This window comes from Prunus avium, chromosome 2 (genome assembly GCF_965620075.1).
Source record: "Prunus avium chromosome 2, drPruAviu1.hap1.1, whole genome shotgun sequence".
NCBI classification, from domain to species: Eukaryota; Viridiplantae; Streptophyta; class Magnoliopsida; order Rosales; family Rosaceae; genus Prunus; species Prunus avium.
The window spans coordinates 33,626,374-33,642,501 of NC_142285.1; the positions used below are offsets into that span (position 1 = coordinate 33,626,374).

Here is a 16,128-nt window from a genome sequence, read left to right on the forward strand (position 1 = left end):
GCTAATTTTTCGGCAGAAGTCAAACCCCAGTTTTATGTTGAAAGTTGACTGGAAAGGGCAATTAGGTCACTTGTGCCCGGCACTTGCCAGGTGTCGGACACAAACAGGGTCCGGCTCGGATTCCAACGTGGAATTTGGGTCGGGTCCTGTCAACTTGGTATCAGAGCATTAGGTTAACTTCCTGTAGACTCCGTACTATAGGTGCATCTCGGTTTTAAGGAATGTCACTTCTTTTGACAGGATTATGGGCCCTAAGCGTGGTGGCACTAGGACAGGGGCTAGACAATTGTCCCGACTTCAGGAATAGAATCCCTCGCCCGAGCTAGAGGAATTTTCTATTTTTGCACCGGTACTCGAACCGGTAGAACAGTCATTTGTTGGAGTCGTTGACTCAGGCCCTATCCAGAACTGGGCCATCCGGAGATTCTTCTCCGAGCTACGTAAATCAAGTTAAAAGGTTAGGGGTCACTGATTTTGAGGGCGATGGTGACCCACCAGTAGCTGAGGAGTGGATATAGTGGATAGAGTGGATTATGGAGGTGTTGGCCGTTCCACAGGATCACAGGGTGACCCTGGCCACTTTCTTTTTGGCCAGAAATGTTAGATATTTGTGAGAATCAATCAGGAGGAGATATCTGAACCCAACAACCATTAAATGGTTGGATTTCAGAGCAGAGTTTGTTGTGTAGTTCTATCCACTCGCATATCAGAGTATGCAGATGGAAGAGTTTCTGCAGCTAAAACAGAGTGGGATGACGGTAATGGAGTACGAACAGAAGTTTCACGAGTTATCTAAGTATTGTACTCCATTGGTAGATATTGAAAGGAAGAAGTGTCAACTGTTTACAAAAAGGTTGAAGGCTTCCATTCGAGACATTAAGATTAACCAGTGGCTGACCAATTTTGGAGATTTGGTCTTGTCTGCCTCACTGATTGGAAGCAGCCAGATGATGGTCCGAGCACGGGGTGATTTCCGTAGGCGATAGTTTGAGATGGGTGGTCCCTGTCAGGGGTCATCCAAGGGGGGGCAGTTTTAGTTCTGGATCATCTAGTGGCCGCAGTTATGAAGGTTTTCGACCTGGAGTTGTTCTAATGGAGTATCAAACCAGAGTGGTAGTTCTGGGAACCGCTCTGGAAGTGGTGCAGCTAGAGGTGCTGAGAAACGTATTCCTGGAGGCAAATCTAATTTTCCCTGGAGATAGTGGACTTAGATGTCATTTTGGGGATGGATTGGTTAGCCAAACACTATGCCTCTGTAGGTTGTTTTCGGAAAGAGATCATGTTCCGTAGTCCCGGAAGACCTGAGGGGACGTTTAGGTGAACACTGAGTCCTTTCATCTTGCCTCATTTCAGCTATGATGGCAAGACAGTTGCTCAGGAAAGGATGTTCAGGATACTTGGTGCACATTATCGATACCCGGGATAATGGATTGAGGTTGGAGGATATTCCAGTGGTACAGGAATTGCCAGATGTGCTTTCAGAGGATCTCAAGGTTTACCACCTCACAGGGAGATTAAGTTCACTATTGAGCTCGTTCCGGGTACGAATCCCATTTCTCAGGCGCCGTACAGAATGGCACCAGCAGAGGAAAGGGAGTTAAAGACTTAGTTACAGGAGCTGGTGGATAAGGGTTTCATCCAACCCAGTTTCTCTCCATGGGGTGCTCCAGTTTTAGTGTTGGGTAGAAGGATGGCACCATGAGATTGTGTAGTGACTACAGGCAGTTGAATAAGGTCACAGTAAAGAATTGGTATCCGTTACCATGAATAGATGATTTGTTTGATCAGCTGAAGGGTGCCAAGGTAATTGCTAAGATTGATCTGATATCTAAATATCATTAGTTACCGATCAGAGAGGAAGTTGTGCCTAAGATAGCTTTTCGGACAAGGTTTGGGCACTATGAGTTCCTGGTGATGCTATTTGGATTTACCAAAGCGCTAGCTGCGTTTATGGATCTCATGAACAGAGTGTTCCGACGTTGCTTGGATCACTTTGTGATTGTGTTCATAGACCATATCTTGGTATACTCCACAAGTCAAAAAGCGCACATATAGCACTTGGAAGGTGTGGTGAAGACTTTGAGGCAGAAATAGTTGTGTGCCAAGTTCAGCAAGTGTCAGTTTTGGTTGGACAGAGTGAGCTTCTTGGGGCACGTGTTTTCTGCAGAAGGTATTTTTGTGGATCTCTAGAAAGTTGAGGCAGTAGTGTATTGGCCACGACCAACCAATGTTACTGAGATACGGAGTTTCCTGGGGTTAACAGGTTACTTTCGTCGCTTTGTGGAGGGTTTCTCTACTATAGCGACAACTCTCACTCGTTTGACAAGAAAATGCGTCAATTGGAATGGTCAGATGAGTGTGAAGAGAGTTTTAACGAACTCAAGAACAGGTTGACCACCGCTCCGGTATTAACACTTCCGGACGAGACAGGAAACTTCGTAAAATACAGTAACGTATCCCGACAAGGATTAAGTTGTGTGCTGATACAGCATGGTAGGGTAATCGCTTATGCTTCTAGGCAATTTAAGAAGCATGAGTTGAACTATCCTACTCCTGATTTGGAACTTGCCGCGGTAGTGTTTGCTCTGAAGTTTTGACGACACTATCTTTATGGGGAAACGTGCTAGACATTTAAGGATCTTAAGAGTTGAAGTATCTGTTCACCCAGAGGGAACTGAACTTGAGGCAAAGGAGATGGCTAGAGTTATGAAAGACTATGAGGGAATTATCGAGCATCACCCAGGGAGAGTAAATATGGTAGCTGATATCCTCAGCAGGAAGTTCTCGGGATCGGTACCTCATTTTCGAGGGAGGTGTCTGCCATAGTTGGTGGAAAGGAGGAAATTGAGAGTTGGGCTAGGTATGGATGATCAAGGAGCACTGTTAGCTACTCTCAATGTGAAACCAGTGCTAGTGGAGCGATTAAGTAAAGCTCAGTCTCAAGATCCACTAGTTCGTATACTGAGATTAGAGGTTGAGAATGGCACCAGGACATATTACTCAGTAAGGAATGATAGGACTTTGATGGTAGGAACAAGATTGTATGTTCCTGAGGATGAGACCTTAAAAAGGGAAATTCTTGAGAAGGCCCATTGCTCGGCCTTTGCCATGTACCTTGGCCACACCAAGATGTATCGTACTCTGAGAGCATTATTGGTGGCCTTTCTGGAAGAAACAGATTGCAGAGTACGTCGGTAGGTGTTTAATTTGTCGGCCAGTCAAGGCAGAGTGGCAGAAACCATTCGGATTGTTGCAACCACTTTCGATTCCCGAGTGGAAATGGGAGCACATTACTATGAATTTTGTGTTCAAACTTCCTCGGACAAAGGACAAGGATGATGGAATATGAGTAATTGTGGATCGACTCACTAAGTCAGCTCACTTTCTGCCGATGAGAGCAAACTATACCTTGAATAAGTTGGCCAAGATTTTTATTGATGAGATAGTGAGACTCCATGGAGCATCAGTATCCATTATTTCCGATAGAGGTCCTCGGTTCACGTCCCGTTTTTGGATGAAGTTACAGGAGGCATTTGAGACCCAGCTGCAGTTCGGAACTGCGTTCCACCCCCAGACAGATGGTCAGTCTAAAAGGATGATTCAGACTTTAGAAAATATGTTGAGAGCTTGTGCATTGCAGTTTCGGGGTAACTGGGATGAGAAATTGCCACTCATGGAGTTTGTCTATAATAACAGTTTTCAGGAGAGTATAGGAATGTCACCATTTGATGCCTTGTACGGGAAACATTGTAGAACGCCTTTGTATTGGGATGAAGTGGGCGAGCACAAGTTACGGGTATCTGGGGATGTTGAAAGGACAATGAAACATGTAGAAACAATTAGAGAAATGCTCAAGGTGGCCCAAGAAAGACAAAAGAGTCATGCAAATAACAGGAGGAAAGATCTTCAGTTTGAGGTTGGTGACTGGGTATTTTTTTGAAATTGTCGCCTTGGAAAGGCATAGTGAGATTTGGGAAACGAGGAAAACTAAGCCATCACTATGTTGGGCTATATGAGAATGTTTAGCGTGTGGGCCCAGTAGCTTACAGACTGGACTTCCAGCAGATCTTTCCCGTCTACATGACGTATTTCACGTATCCATGCTCCGAAAGTATATTTCAGACCCATCCCATGTCTTGGAAGAACAACCCATAAAGTGGAAGGATGATTTAAGTTATGTGGAGCAGCCTGTTCAGATTATGGATCGGAAGATGCAACTGCTTCGATCTAGAGAGATTCCACTAGTGAAGGTCTTGTGGAGGAGTCACGATGTGGAAGAGGCCACTTGGGGACCTGAAGAACAGGTGCTGGCTCAGTATACTTACCTCTTCGAGTGACAGGTACGTAAATTTCGAGGACGAAATTTTCATAAGGGGGGTAGATTGTAACAACCCAAACCTTAATTATTATTTAACTATTAATTTAATGAAGGAAAAGACTAAACTACCCTCGGAATAATTTATTAGGTTTTAAGTTGACTTTTTGATCGAGAAAGAATTTGGAAAATCCACTTGTACCATTGCATAGAGCACGACAAAACGAGTCCGTAGACACGTAATGGGCTCAATTCCGAGTCGTATTGAAGATAATACGATCAAAATACGAAAAAGGGCAAAATTGAAATTTTGGAAAAAAAATCAGATTTTAAAATCAGACCCTCCCTTTCTCTCTCCTCACTCTCTCTTCTTCCTCGCGACATCTTCCCCCCTCTGGTTTTCCAGCCGACATCACCCCTCCTCCCAGCCACCACCAGCGACGCCGGCCAGCCCAGATCAGACTGGCGACTCCCCAGCCTCCTTGCTCGACATCCTCCCCCGCCGCCTGCCGCCACGAATCGCTGGAGAGAACCAGAAAATCGCGGCAGATTTTCTCCGATTTTCAAATCCCTCAAACTCCCTCCTCCGGCCACCAAATCGGACGAATTAGGTATGGTTTTTCGACTGATTCTCATGCTCTAGCTGATGGTTGGGTAGGATTGGAGAGATTTTGAGGATTAAGAGGTTAATTTTCAAGTTAAGTTTCTGCCGAGCTTAGGATGCCGGAATCAGTCACTTCCGGTCACTTTTTGGCCTTAGTCCAAGAACAAAAGTGGTTGCAAATTTGGTGTTTTACCTAGACTAGGAGTTTGGGCCGGCGGTTTAGAGATTTTCCGGTCGCCGGAAATTGTTAGGCACACCCACGCGCGGCCGGCGCGAGGGCGGCGCGTGGGCCAGGTATCAGGGCCCATTCTTGGTCCCAGAACGATCCTCGTGTCCTCACGAGCGCGCAGGTTTTCGCGGATCTCAATTCGGATAACGTTTGAACCCCGAACGGATCTCGCATAGTGTGCATTTTTCGGGTTCAATACGTTCGGACCGTTGGATCATAGCCAAACTGGAGGATATTGATCTAGGTATTTTAATGATCGTGTAGGATTCGACGGATCGTCAATCGGAGTCCCGGATACTCCGAAAAAGCCAACCCTAGGACTAGGTTTACGGAAAATCATTCATTAGTCCGATCGTACAATTGTGAGCAATCCGACCATCCGATCGAGACCAAACTCTTGGGACATGTGTCCTAGGCCTATTGGAACCTCTAGGAACGATCGGATCGGAATTCTGAGGTCGTGGACCCCACGGGGTCCCGAGTTGACTTTTGGGGATTTTATCGCTTTTGAGTCCCTAGGTACTTTTAAATCGTGTCCACTGAGAGGAAAGTGAGTGTGGACATAGGAATGACCTTTAAAGTGATGCACGCATTTTTAGGAGCCGGGGGTCAGGGTTTTTAATTTAATATTATATTACTGAGCAGAGTTTTTAATAAAATATTATGATGGTTATACAGGCACCCGGGCACCAGGTGACCCGCAGGAGGGACCTTCAAAGGGTCCAGCTAGCTCAGAGTATCTGTGAGTGGACTGTTTGTTTTATAAACGTTTTATGCATTTTAATTTCATTATTTGATCTTGAATAAGTTTTACTGAATACAGCTTTCCTAGCATGACTTGATAGATTTAAATATTTCTGTTTATTTATGTGCTGCCTAGTGGAACATTTAAAAAGGGATTTGGAAAGTTAGAACTGAGGTATTATCAGATTAAATGGCAGCAGGATTTAAGGAATAGTTTTATAAGTAGTTTTATCAACTTTAATCTTTTTCAAGAATTATATATATATATATACATTTATTTTAAGCCACCATAGGTACCCAAGGTTGCCTTCAGTATAATAAATGTTGCCTCGGAAATAAAGTTGCCTTCGGAATAAAATTATGTTGCCTTCGGTTATATTGATGTCGACGGACATCCAGTTGCCTTCGGGTAAGTCAGCATGCTAGACACCGCCCCACGATTTTCGGGGACGCCCAAACCGTGGGTGTGAGGAATGCGGATCAGGCCGACCAAGTGTCCCCTGAATTCTGCTAGGATTGCGGATCAGGCCGACCAAGTGTCCCCTGAATTCTGCTAGGATTGCGGATCAGGCCGACTAAGTGTCCCCTGAATTCTGCTAGGATTGCGGATCAGGCCGACCAAGTGTCCCCTGAATTCTGCTAGGATTGCGGCTTGGGTTGACTTTGTGTTTCCCGAGGTCTGCTAGGACGTGTCACTCCGGTGGCACGAGAATGGAATTGACGGATTATAAAGGAATTGACGGAAATTAAAGGAATTGACGGATTACTAAATGGGTACACCTAGGTGGTAGATTTAAAAGTTGATTTCAATGCTTTCAAGGATTTAACGTTTTAATCAAGTGTGTGATTGTTTATATATATATATATATATATATATATATATATATATATATATATATATATATATATATATACACGCTTGCATTGATTTCTGTACGTATATTTATATAAGACTTAATGTTTGATTAAGTGTATGATTGGCTCTTAGATATAAATAGAAATGCATTGATTTTAGTACGAGTATAAATAAGAAAATGATATAGTTTTATAACTGTTTTTACAGAGGGGTTAGTATGTTTTAATACTATTTTCTAACGCTTTGTTTTTGGTCCACTCACCCTTTTAATGTTTTGCGCCCCCAGGCAGTAAGCGTGCACAATGAGCCACCATCGGGCCGAGTTCATCTTCCGCCAGCTTCCTTGACAAAGTAGGGTTTTGTTTAATTATTTTATACTTGTAACCTAATCTGTGTAGAGCTCTGATATTGCCCTAGAACACTTGTCTAACTGTTAGTATGTAAATTTTTGTATGCTGGCAGTTGGTGTATATTATTTTATATGCATGTCTGATAGGTGTAAGTTTGGGATTGGTCTAATTGCAGGGGAGACTCTGCTAATTTTTCGGCAGAAGTCAAACCCCAGTTTTATGTTGAAAGTTGATTGGAAAGGGCAATTAGGTCACTTGTGCCCGGCACTTGCCAGGTGTCGGACACAAACAGGGTCCGGCTCGGATTCCAACGTGGAATTTGGGTCGGGTCCTGTCAAAATTTGTTAATGACTTGGCATGAGGAGCATGTGGCATGGGAGCTGAACTTTCACAGGTTTAGTAATTTGAGAGAGGGAGAGAGAGAGAGAGAGAGAGAGAGAGAGAGAGAGAGAGAGCATGAATTTCTTGGAGAGAAACAGGTTTTAGAGTGGGAGAGGGGAGAATTAGGATGGCTTCTATCTTAGAACAGAGAGAAACATTGGGAGTAGAAGATGGAAAATTCCAGTTCGCTTGACAAAGCTTGATCTTGCTCTGGAATGGTGTGTGTTGCTGGGTAGAAGAAGCTCTGTTTTATAGGCGTTTGGAATCCTAATTTCGTCGATCATCCATTCCTACTTTTTCTTTCCCTTTCTCCAATTACTCCCTTTCTTGTGCAAAATCATTGACCAGAGCGCCTGAATCAATGGCTTCTTGTGGTTCCAAGGCTTCGTGCGGCTGAGCCTTTCCATGGGGGTAAGGCGCCACTTGCTTTCTCCCTTGGTTTTCAAATCAGAGCTTACAAAGGAAAACTGAGAACAGAGGAAGTTGTTTGTCCACTGGGTATTTCTCCTACACTTATGGATTTCCTATGGTCCTTGCTGTGATTTTGGGTTGACCACATGGGAGCTCTGGTATGGGTGGAGCTCGATGTTTGGATTTTCTAAGAGAGGCTGGGCTGGGCTTCGAGTACAGTTTTGAGGTTATTGGTATTTTCCCTTCCAGCGGCCCGCACGCTTTCGTCCAGCTGCTGGAAGTGGTTTTGCTCGTTCTTGGGCATTCTAACTATCATGGACTTCCCTAAATGCTACAGCAGCACATGGGATGTTCTCCTAAGGCTTTGGACCCCATTCTTCTCTCTCATGCTAACCCATGTATTTGGGCCCGAGGAATGGGCCTGAGCTTTAGTGCTCCCAAGTAGCCTAAAGCTTTCATCCCTCGTCCCCTCAATGGGCCCTGTGAGTGCCCGTACCCATCCATGCCACAACCTTCTCAGCAAGCCCCGGGTGATTACGTGGCTTGGGCCCACTTGAGCTTGTAGCATGGCGTGATGGCATTGCATGTTTATCCGTTGTGCTTGTGCTTGAGTTTAATTGTGCTATAATAAGCCGAGCTCAAATTAAATAACACCGGATAGATTCATGAGCGTGAACTTATATAGCCGTTGCGTTTTTGGCATGCTTGCTTGGCGTGATGTGTGACCCGTGGCTCGCGTAGGCGTCCTACAATTCCCTATTATGCCCCGATCGAGTTTCTTTTGTAATTAATTATTTGCACCGGGCTGACAATAAGCTTGGGCCTAACCCCCTGGATTTTTGGGCCTCAACATTAGCCCCCTTGATTATTGGGGCCATGAGCGGATCTTGAGATGGGCCTAATAATCAAACCCGGCCCAAAAGTCAAATCGATGTCAGACGATATGACCTTCTTGTTTCCCGCGTGAGTGTGCTGTTGTCATGATGGTCTTCCAGCAGCCTTTTACGTTTCCCAGGTACGCTTCGTTTAAGTCTGTTTTATTCCACCCGCCTTTTACTTCTTCTTCTTCCTCTCCCCTTTTCGTCTTCGGTTTCTCCTCTCCGTGCGTGCGCATCCCAACTCTTCACTCTCATTTCTGGATTTTGCTGGTTCTTCCTCAAACCCAGGCTTGGAGACTTTCTGGGACAGGAAATTGCTAAGGGGCGTCCTTCATAACCGCCAGTTGGTTAAGCGCAGAGAAACCGTTCGCAACTGCTGGGAGGGGCCACCGTTCCCTTTTAAAAACCCTAACCTTTCGATTTTCTTCTCCAATCCGCCGAAGGCTAGGCTCAGCGCGGTTATTTCTCAGAGCAAGAAGCGATTTGGAGAGAAAATTGCAAGGCACTTCCCCCTTCTTCTTCGTCTCCGTCAAGCCGCTGGAACAAACACCATAGAGGGCAGGGGTAAGTCTCACTCCTTTATTTCTTTCTTCAGTCGCTGTTGCTGTTTGCTTGCTCGATTCCCCTTCCCCTTTTTCTTAACCCAAGTCTGGATCTTGGGATATGCATCACCAATTAGCAAATTCAAGTGTCAATTTGTCTTCTATTTTTTTTTTTCTTTTCGAATAGCCCCCTTTTTGGGTGAAATCGTATAAACGCGTTGGCCTGATCCTTCTACAAGCGTGATATTGGCATGAAATTGTAGAAACAATGGAGCTGTGCATATGCGTGCTTGTGTTTCTTTTCTGTTCCCCTGTTTTGGCATAGTGAGAGTTTGGGTCTTCAGGCTTTTCGTGAAGGTGCTGGAACTTACGCTTTTTTTTTTGCAGATACCAGTGACTTAGTGGCCCTCGTCATGGCATCCACCGATCTTCCGCCAATCATGATGGACCACCTATATTCGATGGATGATGGTCTCAAAGCGGGAGGGCCGCTCTTGCCGCTTGAAAAAGCTTGTGAGAATCCTGTTGTTGGCGATGAGCCACTGCCTGAGACCGTCTCCGTGGTCGAGCCTGCTTCCGTATCTAGGTGCTGCATTGAGAAAGGCCTATTTCCAGCCGTCCCCTTATTCTTTCAGCATCCTTGCAGCATCAGTAAAAGCTGGTCAGAGTGGGTTGACCGTGAGCTGCTGGACCCATCTACTTGCGATATTTTACGCCGGGCGCAAGTTCTTGACGCCATCTTCCTATCCAAGCTGTGGGATATCCATATCGAAGCAAGGATGCTCCGTCATGTGGTCCGGAGGTGGAGCAAAGCTACTCACACCTTTGTATGCTCGTGGGGAGAGTTTACTCCGACTCTTGAAGACGTAGCAAACATATCTCGCCTCCCTGTATGCGGTGATCGGAGCCCTTTTGATATTGCTCTTACCCCGGCAGAGATAGACACCCTTGCAGTCCTGCGAAAGGGCGCTCCTACCTCTCCCAGCACTTCGCTTCGCTTCAGCAACTGGATACAGTACTTTGGTGATGTGGATAGGCGGGGATCTTGGCGGCTAGCTGCGTTTATATCACTGTGGCTCGGGCGATTCATGCTCTGTGACTTTTCCCAGGATTGCCTTCATGAGCGTGTATTTCCTTTGGCCTTGGCTATCGCCCGAGGTGACTCAATTCCTTTAGCCCCCGTGTTCCTAGGGCATTTATACAGGCTTCTTGATCAGTGTCAGATTTTGGAGAAGAATGCGGCGGGAACCATGGGCGTAGAGACCCTTCTAAATTCTGGCTTCTTGCAGGTATTTTTGTGGGAACACCTCAAGGGGCTGGACGTGTGCCCACTCCCCTATTCGTATGCTCTGCAGTCCGCTGATACGGGCAATGGTTCTTTCATGCCGGACAGCCTCCCTCTCGTCTGCAGGTGGTTTAAGCGAATGCAGAGAAAAGGCCAAAATGTTTTAAGGCTGCTGGATGATATTGAGCACTTCGTCTTTCGCCCGTACGGCACTTCAGCGGAAACCTTCACTTTTGTGCCCTTTTATGCTGACGTTGACGATATTGTTGAGGTTCCGGCAGTGATGCCTCAGGGCTGCAGTTTCAGAAGATACGCCTTGTTGAATGCCGCATGCCTCCCACTGCCCACTTTAGGCGACAACCGCTCGGAGGTCTCCGCGACTTACTCACCCCACCGGGTCAGACGGCAGCTTGGACTTGACCAGGGCGTGCCAAACGATCCTAGCCATGGTGACCCCTTCCTACTTCACAGGGCCTTCTGGAGCAACCGCAACATACCGGACAGCGTTAGGCCCCCTTTCCTAGCCGGCAGGAGAAGAATTGGTGGTTTCTCACTTGGATATCAAGCCTACTGGAACCGCTGCCTTGCTTCCATGCGCGAGTTCCAATCCTCCCCTTGTGACAGATTGCCTCCGACTACCGCTCGCCTTGCTGGTCTAGTATCGGAAGAGAAAGCAATCCCCTTAAGCGTGAAGCGCAACCTGCCATTTATTTCTAAAAGTGGTGACATAGTCGGGGAGTTCTCCAAGCCAAAGCAAAAACCGGGAGCACAGAGCCCCTGCAGTTCTGGAAAAAGGGCAACGCTGGCGTCAGGTAAACAGAAACGGGAGGAGAAGCCAAGCGCGAAGAAGGAGCAGACCGCAAGTAAACCTAAAAGGTTCATTCCAAAGGTGGCATCGAGCGGCCCCTCCTGAACTAAAGAAGTAACTCCCCCAGCACGTTCACAGCCTTCAAAGTCTGCTGCATCTGAGAGCCAGGGCCGCACTGACAAGGCGCCGGAGACCACCCCTCTTCGCAGTAAGTGCTGACCACTTTCTTTTGCATGCTCTGCCTTCTTTTTTTTATCTATTCATCTAACCTTCCCCTTTTTTTTTTTTCTTTTTTCTTTTTTTTTCTTTTTCCTAGAAAAAATGGGCACCACCCCGAAGAGGAAGAGAAGCGGTGCATCTCCTGTGGCTCCGAAACGTCGTAGCATGCGTATTCTGCAAACAAGGTTCAGTGGGGCTCGCACAAGTAACAGCGGAGCTTCTGGAGTTGGTACTGTTGTGTCTATTGATGATGATAGCGACGACAAGGATGCCGCTGAGACCGAGGCTAGTGTCCCAGAGCAAGAGGATACTTGCGAGGATCCTGGTGAGGGTGATTACCATGATCATGCTGAAGATGCATTTGTGCTTCCCAGCGGCTACCCGGAAGAGCAGGGCGGCTCAGATGCTTTCACAAACAGCAATGCACGTCGCATCAACATTGAATCGGTATCCATCTCATGCCCTGTTTTGCTTTTGTTTCTTCGTTCCATGAGCCGCTTATTTACCTTTTGCCTTCACTTTGCAGATTGTCGATGTTACTGATGACCAAAAACTTGCTGCTGCTGTTGCTGATTCTGTACAGAGTACCCAAGAGGTATCCATCGTTCGCTTTGCTTACATATTCTTTTCCTATTTTCCATTCTTCTTTAGTCGGGCAATCCTTCTCTTGCCTTCTAATGACGTAGCTCGCCAAACGCCTCATTCTTATCTTGCATACTCTCTCCCTTTTTCTTTTTTTAGGTTGGGCATGTTGCTCATGGTATGGCAATCGTGCCCTTGCCGAATCTTCTTCGACCATAGTACCAGCAAGCTCTCCAGACAAAGCATCCATGTCTCAGGTCGCGAGTCCATTGTCGCCCATCATCCGGCACTTCCTTCGAAGGGACCTGAAGCCCGACCTTTCACCCACTCTTCCAGCAGCTTTCCGGAGTAAGACCCTTACTTTTCATGGTACACTGCCCGCTTCATCCCACATTCAACCGCTCCTCCGGATACCAGGCTCGAGTTCCCCAGCGCCACCTCCATTGATTCCATCTGATAATGTCGTTACCAATGAGGAGGCCTCGGCTAATGATATTGTTACGGAGGTCATTCCCGCAAGGCACCCATCCCACACATCTTGGCTGGAGTGGGAACGGTCCTTTATTGCATTTAGGGCCTTCTTTGATAGTGGAGTCCAGGTCCTTCGATCCGCAGATGAGCTCCTGCCACTTTGTCACCGATTTAATGGCTACGCGATGTTTCGTGGAGCTCTTGTTTATCCCGAGACAGTTGCGGCTTTGGAGAAATTTATAGACAAATACGGAGACTTCATGGATAGTACTAGCATCACCTCTTCCTTCTCGCGGTGTGCTGCCTTCCGGACCCTTGGCCTAGTGCTCCATGGAATGGATACCGTGCAATTGCTGGATATTACGGACCACAGACTTCTTTGCTGGCGGGATGCGGTTTGCGAGGCCATGACCTTGAACTTTCGGGTAGATTTTCTTCTGAACTTGGTGCGAGATTTGGCACGTGCTGTCTTTGGGGCACGAGCTGTTCATAGCATGGAGTTGTCTTCCAGTCATGACAAAATAAGAGCAGCGGCGGAGGCCCTGAGTCTTAAGCAACGTGAGCTGGAAAATCAGCATGAGGAACTGCGCGCCCTTCTTCTCACCCAAGGTGTTTCCGCCGATGGTGCTGGCTGCGTGGCAGAGGCAATAACCAGCTCCTCCTGCAAGGCTTCTGCTATCCTTTTTTAGCTGTATCTGATGGTTTCGAGGTGCGTGGCCTTCCTACTCATGCTCCTTCCTTGTTTTTTTTTTATACAGTAATTTTCTAGCACCTGCCTATTTTCTTCTGACATTCACGCTTGCCTTGCAAGTTGCTCTTTTGCTTTACATGAAATTGACCAGCCCAACATGTTGAAGAACACATTAGCTCCAGCTTGTGTAACTTAGTTGTGTTTAGGCCGTATTTTCTTTTGATGTTCCAACACCTGTACTGTGAAATCCTTGTATTGTAACGCTGTTGTGATCAAGCTGCTAGAACCTACGTTTTATTTTCTTTTGGATGCTGGAGACACATTGTAACCTCTGCTTGGTATATATATATATATATATGTGCTGCCTGGTTGGTGGAATTTGTGCTTGCGAATTGCTTGAGGTCCTTTGAGATTTTCTGACGGGTTGGATATCTTTAAAAGCAGAGCATATGCTGTCAAAAATTTTTTTTTTTTTGGTAGCATTCCCAAACTTTATTTGCATGGCTTGCCTAACTACTAAGCTCGAAAAATACCTTCTCATCATGCTTTGAAGGGACCAGACACGATTTTCCCCGTGATCTTTATAAAATTCACAGATACTTCGCATATCCCGACTGCTTCCCAAAAGAGAATCATGATTTTGTCGTCCCAGCATTCCAAGAATGAATGCCTTAATAGCTTGGCCTCGCATACTGATGTTATTTTGCTTGGGCTTAATAGTTCGGGATCCCATCCACGTGGCTTTGCTTGGCATGTTTTACTGCTAAGTAGCATGTGTTTATCATTTTTTTTTTCGCGTACATATATATAGTGTTTGGTGCAAAGTAAGTTTGGGGTACGTAAAGTAATATTTCAGAGGCAAGTTTTCTTTTTCAAAATACTCCTTCATTTTCATTGCAAAGTTCATGCTACCATAGTGGTGCATCGTACAATAATTTTCCAAAATACCAAGTGAGATCATAGAAGGAGTTCATATTTGAAATGAAAAGAAATGCCATAACGAAAGTGCAGAATATAAAACTAACTTAGTAGTAGTACGGTTTGAGCCACTTCCCGTTGATGGGATCCGTTAGCATGCCTTCTTTGAGAGAGATCAAGCGATAATAGCCGCTGCTGTAAACTTCTTTGACTGCGAATGGCCCTTCCCATTGCGGAGCAAATTTGGAAGGCCCCGATACTTGTCTCCTCACATGCTCGACGACCTTTAGCACGAGGTCCCCTTGCTTGAAGGCTTGCAGCTTGACTGTTCTGTTGTAAGCTTGTGCAATGGTTTTGTGGTAAAGCGATGTTCTTCTTTCGGCTTCAGCTCTTTTTTCATCGACAGCTTCGAGGTCCAATAGGCGCCAATCTGAGCATGACTTCATATCCCATTCGAGATCATTGACAGCCGATACTCTGGCCGTGGGGATGGTGATTTCTACGGGTGAAATGGCATCAGACCCGTACACAAGAGAATAAGGCGAAAAACCTGTAGCGCTTCTTGGAGAGGTGCGGTAAGCCCACAGGGCATCCGGCAGGTGGACGCTCCAACCTCCTTCGTACTCGTGCACCATTTTGCTCAAAATCCTCAATATGGTCTTGTTTGTAGCCTCAGCTTGACCATTCCCCTGCGGGTAATAAGGCGTGGAGCGGCGATGCTTGATACCATAGCCGCTAAGCGTCGAGCTCACTTGTTTGTTGACAAAAGGGGTGCCATTGTCAGTGACCATTTTGTATGGAATTCCAAACCTACACACGATATATTCTCGAATAAAATTTGAAATAGCAGCTCCCGTGGCCTTTCGAAGAGGGATCGCTTCAACCCACTTTGTGAAATATTCTGTGGCAGTGAGAATCCATATGTAACCGTCGGAAGGAGGATGGATCGTTCCAATTAAATCGAGCCCCCAAGTATGAAAAGGCCAAGGAGTGCGCATGTCCTGTAGCAATGTGGGAGGCTTGTGACTTACGTTGGCATGAATTTGGCATGTGTGGCATCTTTTGACGAAGTCGTGCGCATCTTTCTTCATGGTAGGCCAATAATACCCAACACTCAGCAGCTGCCGGTGAAGCCTCTTCATTCCCTGGTGCTCTCCACACTCTCCAGCATGTATTTCTTGCATGACCTGACGTGCCTCTGACTCTCCTAAACATCTCAATGGTTCGCCATTAAACCCCTTACGGTAAAGTGTCGACCCGTCTATGAAATACCTTTTTACTGTCTTCTTGAGCTTGTAGGCAAGCTTGGGATTGGTTGGTAGAGTCCCTTCGACGAAAAATGCTAAGTAAGGAGCTCTCCAATCCTCTGCAAGTGAAATAGTGAAAGATTCTTCGGTGGAGGGTATTGTAGAACACCTGGGGCAATTAGATTGGATTTCAGCCGCTTGCTTCTTCATCTCCGGCCAGTAGTAGCCCTTGCGTTGCAGGCGCCTATACAAACTGACCACTGGCTCCAAGCTGCAGGTGGCGTCGTGAACTTCTTGCAACCTTCTTCGTGCTTCTGTTATTCCTATACACCGAGTCAAAATACCCCCCGGGAGGCGCCTGTATAGCTCTCCAAAGATGATCGTGTAATCTTTTAATTCTTTGATGTCGCTTCCCTTGCTCATCTTCTCCTTCACAGCTTTCCTCCAATCACCTTCTGCTTCCGGCAGCTCCCCCTGGGACATTGCTCCGACTACAGACACATCTTTCTTTATTACAGTGATGTTAGGTTGTTCCTTGACAAATGAGAGCTTCGATCCCAATGTAGCCAGTGCATCAGCATATCTATTGGTGACTCC

General features: G+C 46.3%; 1 protein-coding gene across 11 annotated transcripts in view; it reads left to right on the forward strand.

Annotated features, from left to right (window-relative positions):
- Positions 1-16,128, forward strand: part of LOC110759295 (uncharacterized) — a 28,780-nt gene that overhangs the window by 2,663 nt on the left and 9,989 nt on the right. For 2 of the 11 annotated variants that reach the window (XM_088249610.1, XM_088249612.1), the window contains exons 1-3: positions 11,722-12,069; positions 12,149-12,217; positions 12,364-13,753. In XM_088249610.1, coding sequence (XP_088105736.1) covers positions 12,453-13,364 — 912 coding nt within the window. In that variant the 5' untranslated portion in view covers positions 11,722-12,069; positions 12,149-12,217; positions 12,364-12,452 and the 3' untranslated portion in view covers positions 13,365-13,753. Of the gene's footprint in view, positions 1-240; positions 4,927-5,826; positions 5,891-7,034; positions 7,100-9,697; positions 11,612-11,719; positions 12,070-12,148; positions 12,218-12,363; positions 13,754-16,128 lie in introns of those variants that run through there. The other 9 variants (XM_088249605.1, XM_088249604.1, XM_088249606.1 and 6 more) reach the window with 9 other exon arrangements.